The 22673-nt window shown below is 41.4% G+C and overlaps 1 protein-coding gene and 1 long non-coding RNA gene across 2 annotated transcripts in view; one reads left to right on the top strand and one right to left on the bottom strand.

The window, feature by feature from the left end:
- Positions 1 to 682: 682 nt before the first annotated feature.
- LOC139359359 (uncharacterized) lies at positions 683 to 8626 on the bottom strand. Its single transcript, XR_011615277.1, has 3 exons — positions 8261 to 8626; positions 1084 to 1246; positions 683 to 949 (listed from the first exon to the last, which is right to left on the bottom strand). It is a non-coding gene; the product is annotated as an uncharacterized lncRNA (long non-coding RNA).
- A 2294-nt stretch (positions 8627 to 10920) lies between these two features.
- The window catches only part of LOC139359288 (E3 ubiquitin-protein ligase KCMF1-like), a 28860-nt gene continuing 17107 nt past the window's right edge, over positions 10921 to 22673 (top strand). Inside the window, 3 exon segments of the mRNA XM_071081912.1 lie at positions 10921 to 10930; positions 12185 to 12352; positions 19212 to 19351. Coding sequence (XP_070938013.1) covers positions 10921 to 10930; positions 12185 to 12352; positions 19212 to 19351 — 318 coding nt within the window.

Raw genomic sequence — 22673 nt, 5'->3', positions numbered from 1 at the left:
TATTCAGTAGTTCTTACATCACGAAGTCTGTTATAGAGGTTGCAGTGAGCCAAGATAGCGCCACTGCACTCCAGCCTGGGCGACAGAGTGAGACTCCATCTCCAAAAAAAAAAGTCTGTTATAGACACACATTAATCCCCTCCCCCTTTCCCTTCTCTCTTTTTGAGCTCTTATCTAATTACCCTAGGAAAACATCCCCTTCTTTTCATTTACTTCATTCATTCAATAGATATTATTGAATTCCCACATTGTCCCAGGCACTGTTTACCCTCTTCCTTCATTTTATGAGTCAGAAAACAGCTCTAATCATGGCAGAGTATAATAGTAGATTGAGTAATATAGAAGCTTCTCTATTTCCAGATAAGAGACTCTGAAAGGCTGTTCCTAAGCTCACTCATGAGCAAGTCCATTGTTGCTAAGATAAGTTTCTGTTTTCAAAACAGGGATGCATTTCTACGAACAAATAAAAGAGTGTAGATCAGTTCTTTAAAATCAGGCAAACCAATCAGTTATTCCAGAGAGGACCAAGTTCCTCTATACTGAAAACTTTTAGAAATGAATTAATCTTCTGTCTTTCACAAAGTTCATAAAGAACTCTTTAAATACAGTATTTCACCCATGTTTCTATTCACTTTGTTGGGCAGATTTGAACCAGCTTTAAATCAGCTATAGCCACAAAAGAAGTTTTATCACTTTCCACCTACCTCACGACTTTGTGAAGATTGGCAAAGTAATATATGTAAGTCATTAGGTACATAATTAAAAGTGAAGGAACTTGCTATTAAACCACTAGAAGGAACTCCGTGTGGCAAGAATTTTTATACACTGTTGTATCCTCAGCAAATATTTTTGTTCACTGCTGTATCTTGGCATATAATAGATAATAAATAATGAAAGGATGGGTGGATTCTCCTTGTTGTTACGTATCACAGAACTCGCAGAATTCCACCTGGAAAAAAAAAAGTAGAAAAGCCAATTTCCAGTAAGAAAGGGTTGTTTTAAATGTTTTAAATGCTGAATGAACATATAGTTCATTCAAGTAAGACTACTGTGTGAGGAGTACACATGGCAAAACCTACTTACTGAGCTTCCTGGTTCTCTTTCTTCTGGATCTTGCTTCTGGATCATGCTCTCCCCGTTTTTCATTTCTCTTTCTCTGCTGTGGAATCTCTTTAGCTATAGGTTTACTCTTGAAGAGTCTGTTTGAATGGGTCTCAATACCCCATTTCTCCTCTTGAGTCTGTCCCTTAAACACAGGGCATAGGTTTTAAAAAATACGCATATATAGAGTTATATGTATGTTTAATATACCTTTTTATTCTCTTCCTATTTCTAAAAATAACTAAGGAAAGCTCTTAAAAAAAAACACACAGACAAATCGGAGAGTTTCTTTTTGTTTTGGCAAGGGATGATTTATATTTCCTCTGTGATTCTTAAGTAGAAGATGAAAAAACTCTCCATTCTTGACGTAGGCTCCCAGTTTATGAAGCATTATAAACTTTGTCTTAGATTTCCTTCCTCCAGCAGTTTCACATCTGGAAGTATCCTTTGACCATTTTCTTTAAGCAAAATAATTCTGGTTACTTCTACTTTTAATTGAGTTACTTATACTATAGTTTGTCTTTTTTTTTTTTTTTTTTTTTTTTTGAGACAGAGTCTTACTCTTTCACCCAGGCTGGAGCACACTGGCACAATTTTGGCTCACTGCAACCTCCACCTCCCGGGTTCAAGGAATTCTCCTGCCTCAGCCTCCCAAGTAACTGGGATTACAGGCACCCGCCACTACACCCAGCTAATTTTTGTATCTTTAGTAGAGACAGGGTTTCACAATGTTGGCCAGGCTGGTCTCGAACTCCTGACCTTACGTGATCCTCCCACCTCAGCCTCCCAAAGTGCTGAGATTACAGGCATGAGCCACTGTGCCCAGCCTAGTTCATCTTTTTTACTTGGTTTTGTGTTCATCTGAGATCCTCTTCTAAGGGTTGCACAATTTTTCAACTGCTTAAATGCAGAGTCTCTTCTTGGAGATGGTCTATCATTTAATAGTATTGTTCTTTGTGCAGTTCTCAGTGTCAAAATGGTACAGCCTATATGATACATACCCTTTTTTCAAAAAGTCACACTTGGAGAGATGCATGGGCCTTGAAGAGACAATACACAGACATTTCACAGAAGTAGAAAAGAGGCCTTCCCTCTCTCCACCACCCCCGCCCCATCACGTGGTAGCTAGAAGTCAAAATTGGCTGTCAATGGCAAGTACTGTGTAATCCAAGGCCTTCAAATTCCAGATGAGGTCGACTTCCTGTTGTATTCTTTTTTCCCTGTGTTTCTTGAAGGTAACTTGCCCTTTGTTGACCTTTTCTTTCCCATCAACTCTCTATTCCTTAGCTAAAAACTAATTTTATTAAAAAGTAAAAGGTATACCAACCTGAGATTTTTCTCCTTTAAAAAGCTGTAAACGAATATTAGAAACCTTTTTTTTTCTTTTAAATAAGAAAGAAAAGACTACATATTATTTCAGTGGCTTTTTAAAAATGTGTTCCCAGGCAGGGCGCGGTGGCTCAAGCCTGTAATCCCAGCACTTTGGGAGGCCGAGACGGGCCAATCCTGAGGTCCAGAGATCGAGACCATCCTGGCTAACACGGTGAAACCCTGTCTCTACTAAAAAATATATTAAAAAAAAAAACTAACTGGGCGAGGTGTCGAGCGCCTGTAGTCCCAGCTACTCCGGAGGCTGAGGCAGGAGAATGGCATAAACCCGGGAGGCGGAGCTTGCAGTGAACTGAGATTGGGCCACTGCACTCCAGCCTGGGCGACAGAGGGAGACTCCCTCTCAAAAAAAAAAAAAAAAAAAAAAAAAAGTGTTCCCACTAGAAGGCATCCTTTTCTCCTTAAAATTTTAGTTCATAGCTTTCGTTTGTTTTCCAGAACTTCTAAATATACAAAACAATGAGAAAGGATGGGGGATCACAAATATAACACCTTAACCTTATAATGTAGCTTGTCCAAGTTACCATTTTACAAACTAGTGATTTCTCAACTTCTTTATGACACAGTATGACTAAGCTAGATTTTTTTTTTTTTTTTTTTTGGAGACGGAGTGCCGCTCTGTTACCAGGCTGGAGTGCAGTGGCACAATCTCAGCTCACTGCAACCTCTGCCTCCCGGGTTCAAATGATTCTTTTTCCTCAGCCTCCCGAGTACCTGGGATTACAGGCACGCACCACCAGGCCCGGCTAATTTTTGTATATTTAGCAGAGATGGGGTTTCGCCGGGTTGGCCAGGCTGGTCAGGAACTCCTGACCTCAGGTGATCTGCCCTCCTCGGCCTCCCAAAGCCCTGGGATTACAGGCGTGAGCCCCCGTGCCCAGCCGTGACTAAGCTAGATTATGCAGTAATGGGTTGCACATGTTATTATTTGGTTAACTCAGTTTTTGCAGAATATGTGTAGTGTAAGGTAAATGAAACCTAAATGTTTTTTAATGTAATGGATATCAGTGCTATCTAGACAACTAGTGGTTATTCAGCTTTGCCTCTCAAGACATTATTTTACAATATTTGAACTCTTGTTTCTGTTATAATACTTTTCAGAACTTTGATTTGATTTTTTTTAAAAACGGAGTCTTGCTCTGTCGCCCAGGCCAGAGTGCAGTGGTGTGATCTTGGCTCACTGCAGCCTCCACCTCCCAGCTAATTTTTGTATTTTTAGTAGAGATGGGGTTTCATCATGTTGACCAGGCTGGTCTTGAACTCCTGACCTCAGGTGATCCACCCGCCTCGGCCTCCCAAAGTTCTGGGATTACAGGCGTGAGCCACCACGTCCAGCCAGAACTTTGAGTTTTTAATATCTTAAATACAGTGTACTGATACCTCATCAGAAGCAACTTCATTCTTCCTGTGAAGGAATGGATAGTTTTACCTATGCCATGTATCTGTTCTGTTTCAGATTTCTCCGACTTCCTGATACCAGGTAGAATCACTATTGTTAACCAAGGGACTGCAGCAAAGAGCTAGCTTATTTCCTCCCATAGGAACGTTCGATTACCTGTAGTTGACAGTAGCGGAGCAGGTTTTGTTCATCTGTGTCATAAAATGATACAAATTCTGACAGATATACTTAGGAGGTCCTCTGTATTGAGTGAGAGTCATTCTAAGGCGGACAATGGGCTACTATTGAGAAACTGAAAAAGTCTGTGCTTTTGTATACTTTTATTTAGAGACTTAGGTGGTATGGAATGTTCTATCAAATTAAATAGTAACTTCAACAAGTTTATGACAACAGAAGGAATTAAAGGACAGAGTTTTCGTACACAAAACAATGAGAAAGGATGATAGCAGACTATATGGAAAAACTGTATGCTATAAAACATTTTTACTTACCTCAACTTCTTATTCATAGTATGCTAATCACCAAAAAACCCTCTGCAGCATGCCTGCCACAGAGATTTTTTTTTTTTTTTGAGACAGAGTCTGGCTCTGTCACCCAGGCTGGAGTGCAGTGGCCGGATCTCAGCTCACTGCAAGCTCCGCCTCCCGGGTTCATGCCATTCTCCTGCTTCAGCCTCCCGAGTAGCTGGGACTACAGGCACCCGCCACCTCGCCCGGCTAGTTTTTTGTATTTTTTTTTTTTTTTTAGTAGAGACGGGGTTTCACCGTGTTAGCCAGGATGGTCTCTATCTCCTGACCTCATGATCCCCCCGTCTCAGCCTCCCAAAGTGCTGGGATTACAGACTTGAGCCACCGCGCCCGGCCGCCACAGAGATTATTAATAAAGTGAATCTTATGTTGTAAGAAACCCTGCTGTAAACTTACCTAAAGTTTGACTTAAATATTTTATAAATATGTATGATGTATCTGTATTTGAAATACTGATCTTGAATCATAAAAGGCCTTTCAGTATTTGAGAAGCTAAACAATATATATTACAGAAATGATTTCATCGCAAATAGACAGTAAATTTAAACAAACAAACCCTGTTTCCTTTTTAAAGGGCTTACAGTTACGGAACTCTAGCTGGGTTTAAGTGAAGCCTGAGGCTACCACCCCCTATCCCTTATGTGAACCATTTAGGTAGCTTTGAATTAAATCGCAAGAGTAGAGTGAGCAAGGGATAAGTATCAGCATCTTTTTACTGAAAGATACAGTGTTTATCAATATCACCATGCACAGTTGCCTTAAGCTTTGTTCATCTATACTTGCCAGGAGGCATCCCCACCTAGAAAGAGAAGGCAGGCCTACAGAATAATGTCAGGCTACACACCAAAAAGTTCAGAGCTGGGTTTACCTTCCTGGCACCTAAATTCACAGTACAATTGTTTGTCAATATTATTATACCATCATACCATCATATTAAACTTTCATTTGTGAACCTAAATAGGTATCATAGGTATTCCCCCCCCCCCACCGCATTCATTATTTTCAGTGTTGTGCTTAAAGCATCATCATGCATGAAAGCTATTTTGTTTTTGTTTGAGATAGGGTCTCACTCTGGCACCCAGGCTGGAGCGCAGTGGCACAATCTCCACTCACTGCAGCCTCAACCTCCTAGGCTCAAGTGATCCTCCTACCTCAGTCTGAGTAGTAGGGACTACAGGCGCTCACCACCACACCTGGCTAATTTTTGTATGTTTTTTGTAGAGACGGGGTTTCTCCATGTCTCCCAGGCTGGTCTCAAACTCCTGCACTCAAACAATCTGCCCGCCTTGGTTTCCCAAAGTGTTGGTATTGATGACAGGCCTGAGCTGCTGCGCCTGGCCTGGAAGCTATTTTGAATAAGCAAATTTTTAAGTATTCCCTCTCTTTGCTCAAGTATCTTTTTTAGTAATACTTTCTTTGCCCACGCTGTCCTTCACTGGTTTATGTTTCTCCATAGCACTTACTTCCACCATGTTCTGCAACATTTTTTCTTTTTTTGGAGTCAGGGTTTACTCTGTCTGCAGGCTAGAGTGCAGTTGCACGATCATAGCTCACAGCAGCCTCGACCTCCTGGGCTGAAGCAATTCTCCCACCTCAGCCTCCTGAGAAGCTGGGTCTACAGGCACGCACCACCACACTTAGCCAACTTTTATTTTTATGCTTGTCTTCACGCACTAAATGTTAGTTTCTTGGGGGCAGGGCTTTGTTTTGTTCATTGCTATATCCTCAGCATCTAAAACATATTACATATTAGATAATCAATATTTGTTGAATTTGCTGAAAAATTGCCACCATGATGCCATCATTTGGCTACCATTGTAAGTTGATCAGGGAGTCTCACTGAAGCTTTTGAGATCAAGGATCTCGAAGGATATTTTGAAAACTAATTTACAAGGTTTTGTATAGTACTGAGATCAAATTGTATTCTAGGAAAGTAATAAAATCATCTTATAGCTCACACCTGTAATCCCAGCACTTTGGGAGGCCGAAGTGGGCGGATCACGAGGTCAGGAGATCAAGAACATCCTGGCCAATGTGATGAAACCCTCTCTCTACTAAAAGTACAAAAATTAGCCGGGCGAGGTGGCAGGTGCCTGTAGTCCCAGCTACTCGGGAGGCTGAGGCAGGAGAATGGCGTGAACCCGGGAGGTGGAGCTTGCAGTGAGCCGAGATCGTGCCACTGTACTCCAGCCTGGGCGACAGAGCGAGACTCTGTCTCAAAAAAAAAAAATCTTACTGCATCTGAATAAGTTAATATTACCACTTTAGAATTTAGGACTTTCATATATTTTAATCCTCATTTGATTCTCGTAGCAAACTTCATAGATGAAGAAAGATTGAGCAGAGAACATTAAGTGATTTGTCTAAGTGGTTATTGTTAATGGCTAAGTAATAACAGGGAATTCCATTTTTTTTGTTTCGGTTTTTTGTTTGTTTGTTTGTTTGTTTGTTTGTTTTTTGAGACGGAGTCTTGCTCTGTCACCCAGACTGGAGTGCAGTGGCCGGATCTCGGCTCACTGCAAGCTCCGCCTCCCGGGTTCCCGCCATTCTCCTGCCTCAGCCTCCTGAGTAGCTGGGACTACAGGCGCCCGCCACCATGCCCGGCTAGTTTTTTGTATTTTTTAGTAGAGACGGGGTTTCACCGTGTTGGCCAGGATGGTCTTGATCTCCTGACCTCGTGATCTGCCCATCTCGGCCTACCAAAGTGCTGGGACTACAGGCTTGAGACACCGCCCCTGGCCTTTTGTTTTGGTTTTTTTTGGTGGTTGCTTTTTTTTTTTTTTTTTAGGAGAAGTCTCGCTCTTGTGCCCCAGGCTGGAGTGCGACGGTGCGATCTCGGCTCACTGCAACCTCTGCCTCCCAGATTCAAGCAATTCTCCTGCCTCAGCCTCCCGAGTAGCTGGGATGTGGCTGCCACCACGCCCGGCTAATTTTTGTATTTTTAGTAGAGATGGGGTTTCACCATGTTGGCCAGGCTGGTCTTGAACTCCTGACCTTGTGATCTGCCTGTCTCAGCCTCCCAAAGTGCTGGGATTACAGACGTGATCCACTGTGCCTGGCCTGATTTTTTTTTTTTTTTGGTGTTTTTTGTTTTTTAATAAAAACATTCAACAAACATTAAGAATCTACAACCTAGGCCAGTCTCAGTGGCTCATGCCTGTAATCCTAATACTTTGGGAGGCTGACACAGGCAGATTGCTTGAGTCCAGGAGTTCGAGACCATCCTGACAAAAATTATGCGGGCATGGTGGCACACACCAGTGGTCTCAGCTACTCAGGAGGCTGAGGTAGAAGGATTGCTTAAACCCAGGAGGTCGAGGCTGTAGTGAGCCGAGATTATGCAACTGCATTCCAGGCAGGGTGACAGTGAGACCTTGTCTCAAAAAAAAATCTACAGTCTGCCAAAACTATGTTAGTTTTCCGGTTTTCCACCTTGAACTGACAGCCCAAAGGTTGCTGTAAACAATTCCAGCTTTGCTTTATGTTTTTGTTTTTTGTTTTTTTGTTTGTTTGGAAGGAAGGAAAGAACTTTTAAAAATAAAATATTGGTTGGATATATGAGAATTTTCATAAAATAAATGCAAAGGAGAAGAATGGTACTACAGATCCTCTTGGCCAGATGTAAAAATGTTACATTTCAAGATCCCTAAAAGCTTCACACACTCATCTCCTCATCCCCTTAACCCCCAGAGGGAACCACTGACCAAAATTTTATCATTCCCTCATTTTCCTTTTATAGTTTTACTACATGTTTGATTTCCTAAACTAGATACTGGTTTTCAACTTTATACTATATGTATTCTTTGAGACTTTTTTTTCATTCATCTGAGGCAGATGTTCTTACCTGTTGCTTTGATTCATTCTTTTTCCAATTCATTCTGTGCATATTGAACTGTTGAGCTTTTGAGTCTGAATAGTCTTTTTTTTTTTTTTTTTTTGAGACGGAGTCTCGCACTTTTTGCTCAGGCTGGAGTGCAGTGGCGTGATCTCGGCTCACTGCAAGCTCCGCCTCCCGGGTTCCCGCCATTCTCCTGCCTCAGCCTCCCGAGTAGCTGGGACTACAGGCGCCCGCCACCATGCCCAGCTAATTTTTCTTCGTATTTTTAGTAGAAACGAGGTTTCACCATGTTAGCCAGGATGGTCTCGATCTCCTGACCTCATGATCCGCCCGCTTGGCCTCCCGAAGTGCTGGGATTACAGGCATGAGCCACCACGCCCGGTCCCTGAGTCGCCTTTTTAAAATTCAGTTACAAAAACTGCCGTCAACATTCTTCTACATTCTCTAGGGGCACACAGACAAAAGATTCCCCCTGGGAACGTATTTAAGAGTGAAATGATCGGGCGCGGTGGCTCAAGCCTGTAATCCCAGCACTTTGGGAGGCCGAGACGGGCGGATCACGAGGTCAGTAGATCGAGACCATCCTGGCTAACACATGAAACCCCGTCTCTACTAAAAAATACAAAAAACTAGCCGGGCGAGGTGGCAGGTGCCTGTAGTCCCAGCTACTCGGGAGGCTGAGGCAGGAGAATGGCGTAGACCCGGGAGGCGGAGCTTGCAGTGAGCTGAGATCCGGCCACTGCACTCCAGCCTGGGCGACAGAGCGAGACTCCGTCTCCAAAAAAAAAAAAAAAAAAAAAAAAAAAAGAGTGAAATTACGGTATCATAGGAGGTATATGTGTTTAACTTGACTAAAATATGAACAAATTTTTCAAAGTGGTTGTGCTGACGTACACTCCCACCAGCAGGGTATAAGCACTTCTGCTGCCCTTTATCTTCATTAACACTTGACATCATGAAACTTATAGTTTCTTACCAGTTTGGTAAATGTAAAATGCTAGCTCACAGATGTTAATCATGCACTTCTTTGATGACTAATGAGACTGAGCGTCTTTTCATATGTTTACTGGCCATTTATGTTTGTTGTTCTTTGAGTGCCCTTTGACAGGTTTCTCCATTTTTCTATTGAGCATTCATCATTTACTTACTGATATGTAAGAGTTCAGAATGCATTCTGAATACCAAACTTTTGTCTGTCATGTGTACTGTACATATCACCAGTTTCTGAGCCTTGTATTTCCAATCAGTGTAGGCTGTTAAAAGACCAAGACAAACTCTTAACATAGTTGGATTTATCTCTTACTTTTTGATTTGGAGTGTGTGTGTGTGTGTTTGAGAAAGAGAAAGAAAGATTTAAGAAATTGTTTTCTACTTTAGGCTGATAAAAATACTGTATATGGTCTTCTAGAGATATTTTTCATTGTTCTTTTGAATCTGTCTTTAAACCATGTGGAATTGATTTTTTGTGTGTACGGGATATGGGGAAGAGATCTAATTCTGTTTTCCCCACATGTAGATAATCACCTGTTCAGCACTATTTATTGTCCACTCCCTTCTTTTCTCAGTGTTCTTTAGTGACCTTGCTGTGGTAAAACAGATTTCAACCTCTGCTTCTGGGCTTTCCATTCTATTCCATAGGCCAGTTTGTCTCTATGCTGGTGCCATTCCTTCTTATTATAGTTATTATAGCTTTATAATTTGTTATTGTATTACTTATTATTTATTAGTGTAGCTCTATATATATATATAAAACAAGTCCCTCTATCTCGTTTTTCTTGGGAGCATCTTGACTGTCCATCAGCGTTTGAGTCAGCTTACCATGTCCCACAAAAAAATTCTTTTTAAATTTTAGTTATAATTGTATTGAATCTACAAATCAGTTGACATTTTATTATGAACCTTCCAGTCCATGAAGTTGGTATCTGTATTTTTTAAAGTCCTTTAGTGTCTTTGAATACATTTTTACTCATTTGCTTCATAAAAGGCTACCTATCTTTGGTTAGATTTTTTCAGAGGCACTTTTTAAAAATGCTGTTGCAAATGGCATATTTTTTTATTACAGTAAAATATACATAGCATAAAATTTATTTTAAGCCCTTTTAGGTGTACAATTCAGTAGCATTAAGTATATTCACATTCTTGGAACCATCACCACTGTCCATCTCCAGAATTATTCCATTATCCCAGACTTCAAAACTCCCTACCCGCTAAACTGTGACTCCCCATTCTCCCGTTCCTCCAGCTTCTGGTCGCTAGGGCTGCAGGCACAGGCCACAATGCCCAGCTAATTTTTAAATGTTTTTGTAGACAGGATCTCTCTATGTTGCCCAGGCTGGTCTTGAACTCCTGGCCTCAAGCCATCCCTCTGACTTGCCTTGCCAAAGTGCTTGGGATTACAGGTGTTAGGCACAACACCCGGTTATTTCTTTTAACAGGTTAAGAATTATTTGATATCCAGTTCTGATACGAACTCGGGACTGATTCTGCTGCTCCTGTTAGTTCTTTCTGATGGTGCTTTGCTTTTCTGTATTTTATGATTTAAATTATGAACTTATTCCTTGGATGTTAATATATGCCAGATGCTTGCTGTCAATTCTAATTTAAGACCACTTAAAATTCTTCCCAAGGTCTTTGGAACCATTTGATAGAATTTGGGCTATAAACCCATGAGGACTGGTTTGTGGTTATGGCTTTTTGTTGTTATTTTGTGCCCCCAGGGCTGGGGGCTTTCACTAGGGTAATTTTTGTAATCCCCTAGGGAGGATTTCTAGCCCACCCATGCATTGTGAGAGTATATTAGGATCTTGGTTTTATGAGGAATCTTCTGTTAATTATCCCACCTTTAGTAGGCCTTTGTCCTATAATGCTGTAGAACTTAAACTTAGATTTTTACCTGCTTTGGCAAATACCCTCATTGTGAAAAGCCCTCTTTAGTGCTTCCAGTCAGTCACCAGTCCCTCTTCATCTTGGTTTTTACCTTCTTGCTGGCTTATCAAATTTTTTTTTTTTTTGAGATGGAGTCTCACTCTGTTGCCCAGGCTGGAGTGCAGTGGCTTGGTCTCGGCTCACTGCAACCTCCACCTCCTGGGTTCAAGCGATTCTCCTCCCTCAACCTCTGGAGTAGCTAGGATTACAGGTGTTTGCCACCAAGCCCGGCTAATTTTTTGTATTTTTTTTTTTTTTTAGTAGAGACGGTGTTTCACCATGTTATCCAGGATGGTCTCCATCTCCTGACCTCATGATCCGCCCACCTCGGCCTCCCAAAGTCCTGGGATTACAGGCCTGAGCCACCATGCCTGGCCTATATCAAGGCATTTTTTAAGGGGGGAAAAGGGTGATTACATTGTGTCAGTCATTTTACTTTATTTAATTTTAAGTGGTTTTTTGTTTGCTTTTAGTTTTGGTTTTGGTTTTGGTTTTTTTTTTTTTTTTGGAGACAAAGTCTTGCTCTGTTGCCCAGGCTGGAGTGCAGTGGCGCGATCTCAGCTCACTGCAACCCCACCTCCTGGGTTTAAGCAATTCTTGTGCCTCAGCCTCCCAAGTAGTTGGGATTACAGGCACCCGCCACCAAGCCCAGCTAATTTTTGCATTTTTAGTAGAGACGGGGTTTCAACATGTTGACCAAGGCTGGTCTTGGAATTCTGACCCCAAGTGATCCACCCGCCTTGGCCCGCCCAAGTAGTGGGATTACATGCGTGAGCCACCGTGCCCAGCCTGTATCAGTCATTTTAAATTATTTTCATCTGGAGTATATAAATCAGAGTAATGAATCCAGCACATGGCTAAAAATTCCCATATCATTTTACTAAGTCATTTCTAGTCATTTTGGAAAGGATATGTGGGGTTAAATGAACACCTGAAACATTCATAAAAATGAAATCAAGAGTGGCCTTTATAACTGGTAACGAAAGATATTTCTTTTTTTTATAGGTGTCAGCTGTGATGCATGTTTAAAAGGAAATTTTCGAGGTCGCAGATATAAGTGTTTAATTTGCTACGATTACGATCTTTGTGCGTCTTGTTATGAAAGTGGTGCAACAACAACAAGGCATACAACTGACCACCCAATGCGGTGCATATTAACAAGGGTAGATTTTGGTAAGTAATTAAAAATTTAATGAATTACATCATTTAGAATTGTATGTACGTGTGAAGAAGGAAAGGCGAAGTATTCTAAAACTCCCCAGCAGCATACCATGAGGCCCCAGATTCATCAAACATGAAATAAATCTTATCTTTTTTTTTTGGGAGATGGAGTCTCACTCTGTCACCCTGGCTGGAATACAGTGGCGCAACCTTGGCTCACTGCAACCTCCACCTCCCTGGTTCAAGCAATTCCCCTGCCTCAGCCACCCAAGTAGCTGGGATTACAGGCGCACACCACCACGCCTGGCTGATTTGTTTGTATTTTAGTAGAGACAGAGTTTTACCATGTTGAACAGACCCGGTCTCGAACTTCTGGCCTTAGGCTGTCCACCCGCCTCAAACTCCCAAAGTGCTGGGATTACAGGCGTGAGCCACCATGCCCGGCTTTTTTTTTTTTTTTTTTTGAGATGGAGTCTTGCCCTGTCTCCTAGGCTGGAGTGCAATGGCCCTACCTCAGCTCACTGCAACGTCCACCTCCCAGGTTCAAGCGATTCTCCTGCCTCAGCCTCCCGAGGAGCTGGGATTATAGGCGTGCACCACCGTGCCCGGCTAATTTTTTGTATCTTTAATAGAGACGGGGTTTCACCATGTTAGCCACGCTGGTCTTGAACTCCTAACCTCATGATCCACCTGCCTCGGCCTCCAAAGTGCTAGGATTACAGGCATAAGCCACTGCACCCAGCCTTACATTTATATACCAAGTAATTCTGTCTGTTCGTCTTAATCATAGTTTACTTGTTTAAAAAAACCATTCAGAAATACACACCACTGACAAGGTATGAAATAGAAGAGTGCTTCAGTAAAGAAGAAATATAGTCTGTTTTTTGTTCTTGCTATTAACACACAAATAATACCTTTTTTTTTTTTTTTTTTAAGTCAGAGTTTCACTTTGTCACCTAGGCTGAAATACAGTGGCCAGATCTCAGCTCACTGCAGCATCTGCCTCCTGGGTTCAAGCAATTCTCGTGCCTCAGCCTCTTGAGTAGCTGAGACTACAGGTGTGTGCCACTGTGCCCAGCTAATTGTTTTGTATTTTTAGTAGAGGTGAAGTTTCACCTTGTTGGCCAGGCTGGTCTTGAACTCCTGACCTCAAGTTATCCATCTGCCTTGGCCTCCCAAAGTGCTGGGATTATAGATGTGAGCCACCATGCCTGGCAGTAATAACTTTTGTAATGACCAGAAAGCAGATTGTTGGCTGGGTGTGGTGGCTCACACCTGTAATCCCAACATTTTGGGAGGCTTAGATGGGCAGATCACTTGAGTCCAGGAGTTTGAGACAAGCCTGGGCAACGTGGCGAAAACTGTCTCTGCACCTACCCCTCAAAAATACAATAAATTAGCTGGATGTAGTGGCACACATATATCTGTAGTCCTAGCTACATGGGAGGCTGAGATGGGAGGATCACTTGAGCCCACGTGGTTGAGGCTACAGTGAACCCTGATTGTGTCACTACACTCCAGCCTAGGCAATAAAGCAAGACACTATCTCAAAAAAAAAAAAAAAAAAGGTTGTTTCCACAGTTGATTAGAAGACATTGTAAGAAAATATATAAATGTTTCATGCTATAATCTTTTTTAATTTATTTATTTTTTGAGACAGAGTTTCACTCTTCTCGCCTAGGCTGAAGTGCAATGGCGCCATCTCGGCTTACTGTAACCTCCACCTCCTGGGTTCAAGCGATTCTCCTGCCTCAGCCTCCTGAGTAGCTGGGATTACAGGTGCCTGCCACCATGCCCAGAAAATTTTTGTATTCTTGGTAGAGACAGGGTTTCACCATGTTGGCCAGGCTGGTCTTGAACTCTCGATCTCAGGTCATCCACTTGCGGGCCTCCCAGGGTGCTGAGATAACAGACATGAGCCACCACACCTGGCTTCATGCTATAATTTCTTACCTAGCCCCACACTTTTTGTCCTTTTTATTTCGGCCATCCTAGTAGGTGTAAAGTAGTGTCTCAGGTGGTTTTGATTTATATTTATCTGAAATATAAATTATGAGCATATTTTCTTATGCTTATGGGCCATTTGTATATCTACTGTGAAGAAATACCTAGATCCTTTGCCCATTTTTTAATTGGATAATATGTCTTTGTTATTGAATTGTAATAGTTTTTTATTCCATAGATAAGTGTTTTTATCTGATAGATGATTTGCAAAAATGTTCTCCCATTCTGTGGGTTGTGTTTTCACTTTCTTGGTGGTGTGCTTTGAAGCACAAAAGTTCTAATTCTGATAATGTCCCATTTATGTATTTTTTCATTTGTTGTGCATTTGGTGCTGTATCTAGAAAATCACTGCCTAATTCAAAGTCACGAAGATTTAAACCTATGTGTTCTTCTAAGAGTTTTATAGTTTTAGCTCTTATATTTAGATATATGACCCATTTAGAATTAATTTTTATATATGGAATGAGGTAAAGCGCCAACTTTATTCTTTTGCATGTGAATATTCAGTTGTCCCAATATCTTTTGTTGGAAAGACTATTCTTTATCTAATGCAATGTCTTGGCACTCTTGTTAAAGATAGGTTGACTGTAAATGAGGGTTTATTTCTAGACTCTCAGTCTATTCCATTGATCTATATGCCTGGTGTTTTTGTCTGTATTTTGACACAGAGTCTCACTCTGTCACCCAGGCTGGAGTGCAGTGGTGTGATCTTGGCTCACTGCATCCTGTGCTTCCCAGGCTCAGGCAATCCTCCACCTCCAGCCTTCCAAGTAATTGGGATCACAGGTGGAAGCCACCACGCCTAGCTGATTTTTTAATTTTTTGTGGAAATGGGGTTTCGCCACATTGCCCAGGCTGGTGTCAAACTCCTGAGCTCAACGTGATCTGCCCGCCTCAGCCTCCCAAAGTGCTGGGATTACAGGCGTGAGCCACCGTGCCAAGCCTATATGTCTGTCTTTATGCCAGTACTACACTGTCTTGATTTCTGTAGCTTCATAGTAAGCTTTGAAATCAAGAAGACTAAGTCTTCCACCTTTGTTCTTTTCAAGATTATTTTGGGTATTTTGTGTCTCTTTCATTTCTGTATTTTAGATTCAGCTTGTCAGTTTCTACAAAGAAGCCAACTAGGATTTTGAATGGAATTATGTCAAATCTGTAGATTAGTTTGGAGAGTACTGCCATCTTAATAATACTAAATCTGCTGATCCATGAACATGGGATATGTTTCCATTTATGTAGGTCTTTAATTTCTTTTGACACACTTCTGCAGTTATCACAGTATGAGTTTTGCACTTCCATTGAATTTATTCCTAAGAATAGATGGTCCCCAGTTTATGATGGTTCAGCTTATGATTTTTTAATCTTGTAGTGCAAAAGCAATATATGTTCAGTAGAAACAGAACTTTAAAGACATACAACCATGCTGTTTTCATTTTCAGTGCAGTCTTCAATAAATTCATAAAATAGGCTTCATTTTAGGTGATTTTGCCCAACTGTAGGCTTACATGAGTGTTCTGAGCACATTTAATGTAGACTAGGCTAAGCTATGACGTTTGGTAGGTTAGGTGTATTAAATGCATTTTCAACTTAAAATAGGTTCATCAAGTTTTAGGATATAACCCCATTGTAAGTCAAGGAGCATCTGTATTCTTTTACTGTCTTATATGGAATTTTTAGCTTATGTATTTATTTTGAAATGGGTTCTCATTGTGTCACCTAGGCTGGAGTGCAGTGGTGCCATCATGGCTCATTGCAGCCTCAATCTCTCAGGCTCCAGTGATCTTCCCATCTCAGCCTTCCAAGTAGCTGGGACCACATGCACATGCCACCACAACAGACTGAAGTTTTAATTTTTTGTAGAGGTGAAACCTTGTTACGTTGCAAAGGCTTGTCTCAAACTCCTGGGCTCAAGTGGTTCCTGCCTCTACCTCCAAAAGCATTGGGATTACAGGCATGAGCCACCATGCTCGGCTGTTTTCTAATTTTATTTTTGAATTGGTCATTGCAACCATATAGACAAACAATTGATTTTTTTCCTATAGATCTCGTATCCCACAGTGCTGCTGAACCTCTTTATTTGTTCCAAGAGGGTTTTGTTTGTTTGTTTGTTTGTTTATTTTCTTTGAGACGGAGTCTCCCTCTGTTGCCCAGGCTGGAGTGCAGTGGTGCCATCTCGGCTCACTGCAACTTCCGCCTCCTGGATTCAAGCGATTCTCCTGCCTCAGCCTCCTAAGTAGCTGAGACCACAGGCATGCACCACGATGTCTGGCTAATTTTTATATTTTTATTTTATTTTATTTTGAGACAGAGTTTTACTCTTGTTCCCCAGGCTGGAGTGTAGTGGCACGATCTCAGCTCACTGCAACCTCCGCCTCCTGGGTTCAAGTGATTCTCCTGCCTCAGCCTCCTGAGTAGCTGAGACTTCAGGTGTGCACCACCACGCCCAGCTAATTTTTGTATTTTTAGTAGAGACGGGGTTTCACCATGTTGGCTAGGCTGGTCATGAGCTCCCGACATCAGGTGATCCACCGCCTTGGTCTCCCAAAGTGCTGGGATTACAGACATGAGCCCCCACGCCCAGCCTAATTTTTGTATTTTTAATAGAGATGGGGTTTTCCTAGTTGGCCAGGCTGGTCTCAGACTCCTGACCTGAAGTGATTCACCTGCTTCGCCTCCCAAAGTGCTACGATTATAGGCGTGAGCCACAGCACCCAGCGCCAAGAGTTTTTTTTTAGTGGATTCCTTAGGACTTTCTGTACACAAGGTCATGTCATCTGCAAATAAAAATCATTTTATTTCTTCCTGTCTGGATACCTTTCATTTACTCTGGATAGATCCTCCAGTAAAATACTAAATAGAAGTGGCAAGAGTGGACACACTTGTCTTGTTCTGATCTTAGGGGAAAGCATCCAGTCTTTCACCAGTAAATGATGTTTGCTGAGTTTTTGGTAGATGCCCTTTATCAGATGAGGAAGTTCTATTCTTCTTAATATATTTATCCGCACTTACTCCAAATCCACCTGATAAGTCTTGTACACCTAATAAATGGTCAATATATACATGATACCTAAAACTTTTATGATCATTTAAATCTCCCTAAAAGTGAATATGAACAAATCTATCATGTAATGAACACTTTCTTCCATTTTCTTTTCTTACAAAAGCTCTCTTAAATTTGGTGTTTGTTTTATGCTAAATAATTAAATAATTCCTTGTGGTGGCATAACATACTGAATATACTTCCATCTTATTTGATGTTTCTGTCTCTCTGTTTTCTCTTAGTATAAGAAAATCCTTGAAATTAGATCATTTCTAAAGGAAAGGGGTCTATTTAGCTCACAATTCTGGAGGCTAACGGGGCCAAGATGGTTCATCTGCATCTGGTGGACTTCAGGTGAGGGCTCAGTTGTGTCATAACATGGCAGAGAAGCAGAAGGGGCAGTGGGCATGTGTAAAGAGACCAAACAGTTGTGAGTGACAGACAGCCTCACTTTAAAGTAACTCACTCTCAAGGGAACTGATTCAGTCCTGAGAGAGCGAGAATTCACTCCTGAGAAAGGCATTAATAGCTCTTAACAACCTTATCATCTCCTAAAGACACCACCTTCCAACACCACCACATTGGAGACGAAGCCACAGCATGAGCTTTGGCGGGGACAAACCATATTCAAACCATAGCAATTACCTAATGGAAAAAATAGGCTTATTCCTTGAGATAAACTTATGAGGTGAACAAATTATTCCCACAGACTACTGGTTAGTTTTCCAGTAAACCAGTTGGGCGAAATATTTTGTGACAGGCCAGGCGTGGTGGCTCATGCCTGTAGTCGCAGCACTTTGGAAGGTGGAGGTGGGAGGACTTGGAGTTCAAAACCAGCCTAGGCAACATGGTGGGACACCATCTCTGCCAAAAAAAAATTTTTTTTTAATTAACTGGGTGTGATGGCACACACCTGTAGTTCAGTTATGTCTGAGGCTGAGGCAGGAGGATCCTTTGAGCCCAGATATTGAGTCTGCAGTGAGCTGTGATCATGCCACTGTGCTCCAGCCTGGGCGACAGAGTAAGACCTTGTCTCAAAAAAAACCTTTTTAATGTTGTTGGTAGTATCTTAAGTTAGCATTATCCTCCATGCTCTGAGAGCAGTGTGTTCTATAGACAGCTAACTACATCTGGCAGTTCTCGTATCGATCATGGTTGTCTGTCTTTCCCTCTGAGCACATTTGTCCTTGTTTCTTGGTAGACCCTCCTGATTTTTTCTGTTGATATCAGTGTTGCCACAGAGTATACAGATAAGGAAAAAATAAATTACGATAAAATTAGAGCCAGATGTAAAATGACCAATGTTTCAAATAAGTGAAGGAGGATGGAGTTGTTTGCTTCGTTCTCTCTTAAGGCTATATATATAGTAGTTATCTGGGGAAGGAATTTTGGAGGAACAACATGGAGTCCTCATGGGAATCAGGATATTACCAATGTAAATAGGTACCTAAGCATTCCTTGACCACGTGAGGTTGTCGAATATTTTAGGCACACTTTCTTTTGGAGTGCAATGGTACGATCTTGGCTCACTGCAACCTCCGCCTTCCAAGTTCAAGCAATTCTCCTGGCTCAGCCTCCAGACCAGCTGAGATTACAGGCACCTGCCACCATGCCTGGCTAATTTTTGTATTTTTAGTAGACATGAGGTTTTACCATGTTGGCCAGGCTGGTCTCGAACTTCTGACCTCAAGTGATACACCTGCCTTGTCCTTCCAACGTGCTGGGATTACAGGCAGGAACCACTGCTCCTGGCCCACACTTTCTTTATTACATTTTTATGTGTTTAAAGACTAATATTCCTCAATGCAATTCTACTTTATTTTTCAGATTTATACTATGGTGGGGAAGCTTTCTCTGTAGAGCAGCCACAGTCTTTTACTTGTCCCTATTGTGGAAAAATGGGCTGTACGGAGACATCTCTTCAAGAACATGTTACTTCTGAACATGCAGAAACATCAACAGAAGTGGTAAGTGAAGCAGCAGCCTTATGACTAAAATGATGTTGTAAAGTGCATTATTTCTAACATGAATAAAGCTAGGTCACTGTCATCTACTTCCTGCTCAGTGTAATGATACCATTTGCATAGTTATTAAAATCATCTTTTAACAGCAAATTTTATACATCATGGGAGGCTGCATTTTTGCATCTTACTGTTCACACTGGGTTTCTTAACCTGTAGCTAAAACCACAGCATGGAGTCTTGACCAAATTCAGGAGCCCTTTATTCAATGCATTGTGAAAGGTTAAAAGGACGGCAACCTGCAGTGCATCTCTTGTTACAGTATCCTTGCTCTCTGCTTAACTTTTCCTCTACAAGGAACTTCACAAGGAAATTTAAAAACCTTTGGTAGTATCATAATAATCCATTGTCACATCTCATTGTAGCATATCGCTGATCTTACCTGGTTTTCATCAGATCACATCTCTTGCCTCCTAGGTCAAGCTCTGGGGTCCCTAGAAGTTCTTCCTATCCTGATCTTTCCAGTGGCTAAAGGCCACGGACCCAGAATAATACACAAAGAAAGTCTTACCTTGAAAGCTTGTTGGCTTTTTTACTTGACATCTGAGTCAGCATGCATCCACCTTCAAGAAATGATAAAGTACACCTAAGAGTCTCTCCCCCACCTCTTTACCATTGATAATAATAGGTAAAGTGAAGGCTTTATATGGAACTATAGATACTGAATTGGGAGAATTTTGGCACAAGTAATTGCATATTGCATCAACTAATAAACCCCTAAATGTACTCAAAACAAATTAATTGAAACCCAGAGAAATAAAGTAGCATGCTCAAGGACATTCAGCTTAGTAAGGGGCAGGGGTAGGGGCAGGTGTTTGGACTCAGCTAGTGTCCCTCTGGGTTCCAGAGTCTCTACTTAACTCTGCTACAGCTATGCATATAATATAGGGTTACTTTTATTCCCACTGACACTGCTAGTTTGATGCTTGAAGTTGTTATAACATGTATCAAGCAGTAGGTAAATTTATTTTGTATAGACATCAAGCCAAATTTTACCGTCTTAACAGCTCAGAAATGCTCTGATCTTGCACCTAGGAGAGCCTCAGACTACTGTTGTCACATTTTATTACTATTCTTAGTTTGTTCTTTTTATTCTGTAAAGTGACTTTGCTTCCTTTTGGTACAGTCCCACATACCCGTATGAAGAATCCTGACTCAGTTGCATCTCCATGCTGGTTGTTGTGGAAAACTTGGAATCATTTTTCTTTGATTTAATTTCTGTTAAGTTTGGGTCCTTTACCTAAATACAATAAGATAAACATGGAGTTCTTATTGTAATTTAGGCATCCTTAAAATCATTATCAGACTGTGCACAGTGACTCATGCCTGTAATCCCAACACTGGGGAGGCTGAGGCGGGAGCATTGCTTGAGCCCAGAAGTTTGAGATTGGCCTGAGCAACAAAGTGGGGCCTTGTCTCCACAAAATTTAAAAATTAGCTGGACGTGGTGGCACATGCCTGTGGTCCCATCTACTTGGGAGGCTGAGGTGGGAGAATTGCTTGAGCTCAGGAGGTTGAGGCTGCAGTGAGCCATGATTGTGCCACTGCGTGGCACTGCAGCCTGGGTGACAGAACAAGACCCTGTCTCCAAAAAAAATTATGTATTATTATATATATTATATGTAATATATAAATAGCATTATATTATCATTAATAAATATATATAATGATATATAACAAGTAATAATAGATATTATTATTATCATCAGCCAGTAGTCCCTAGTATAGTATTCTCATCTCCCCACAAGGCAGGACAACCCAGTTTTCCATAACCTTGCCTCCGTGCCTCCGGTTGGTTTGCTCCCCAACCCCCACCCCCCGGAAAGTAAATACTCAAAATTGGTTGTTTACACTCTGGCATACCTGATACATAGTTTGAAAATTAAATACCCACCACCTGCAAATGGTTTCATGGTCTGTTTCTTGTGAGTTGTGTTTATGCCTTCATTAAGTTTCCAGGCTTTTGGTACATAGCCCAAGGCAGTTGTCACTCTATTTTCATATGGGCTTTTGTGGAATATTTTAAGGATTTATCTCTCCTCATTAGCCCTTAATCTTCGCATGAATGCTATATCTACCTCTCTTTCCACCCATACGCCCAGACATTTCGAAGTGAAAAATGGCAGGCAGATAAGAATCTTTAATATAAAAGTACAAGATTCCTTCAGGTCATGTGGGTCAAGTCCTAGAGGCAGGGCTGGCATTCAGCAGGTGCAGTCAAGTGTAGCATGCTGACTAGTGTCCATTCTGAAGGATTGGTGCCTATGCCATGCCAGTTGTTAAGTGTTTTGAATGCCTCTCTGTATATATGTGAAACATATTATCAACTCCAGTGTGCTACAGTTACATGTAATTGTCCAGGTGATAAGACTGTGTGTCCTCTCTCACCCCTCAATGTTTTGCATTTTTGAATTAGGGAATTCAAGAGTGATTTACATCATTTTGGTTTGGGGGATTATATCTACACAACAACTTGCTATATCTCCTTTTCTATTCCTCTTAACATGTTCCTTTCTGAATGCTCTGTTTGCTGTCTTGCTTTGCCCCACGTTACCTGCATGTGTCCTCTAGACCAGGGTTCCCCCACCCCTGGGCCACAGACGGGACCAGACTAATACCCGTCTATGACCTGTTTGGAACCGAGCCACAGAGCAGGACGTGAGCGGTGGGCCAGCGGGCATCACCGCCTGAACTCCACTTCCTGTCAGATCAGCTACATCGTTAGATTCTCACAGGAGCGCAAGCCCTTTTGTGAGCTGCTTTCTGATTTCTTGGGAATTATTTTTCAGTATAGCTAAATTATATTAATACTCTTTCAAGTTTTGTGAATTCCCAAGATGTCGTCATGCACATAAATTTTTGTACAAGAACCATGTTTAAATGTAAAACATAATTGCTTTTTAGGACTTCCTAAATTACATGTAGATGTTGCTCTTTAGAAGCCAGTGACAAATCTAAGTTCAGCATTATGGGAGAATGGAATTGAGAGGGAAAATCATTTAATATGAAGTAATTCACAATTGTAAGTTAATTTCACTTATAATTGAACACTTATTAACTGTTCACTGCAGCAGCAGAAAATTAGATTGTAATCTAGTTGAACAGTGCGCTCACTCAACTCTTGAAAGGACCTTTATTTATATTGGCAAAATGGATGGCCAAGGTGCAGGTAGCTACAAGCTAGACGGTTCTACAAGGCCCAAAAGGAGTTTCTTGACCATGTAGCATAGATCATCCACTAGTCCTTTATGTATATTCTCAAAGCAAA

Source organism: Macaca nemestrina, chromosome 17 (genome assembly GCF_043159975.1).
Source record: "Macaca nemestrina isolate mMacNem1 chromosome 17, mMacNem.hap1, whole genome shotgun sequence".
In the NCBI taxonomy this organism is placed as follows: Eukaryota; Metazoa; Chordata; class Mammalia; order Primates; family Cercopithecidae; genus Macaca; species Macaca nemestrina.
Note: the sequence above shows the minus strand (reverse complement) of the source record. Positions and strands in the feature narration are given on the sequence as shown.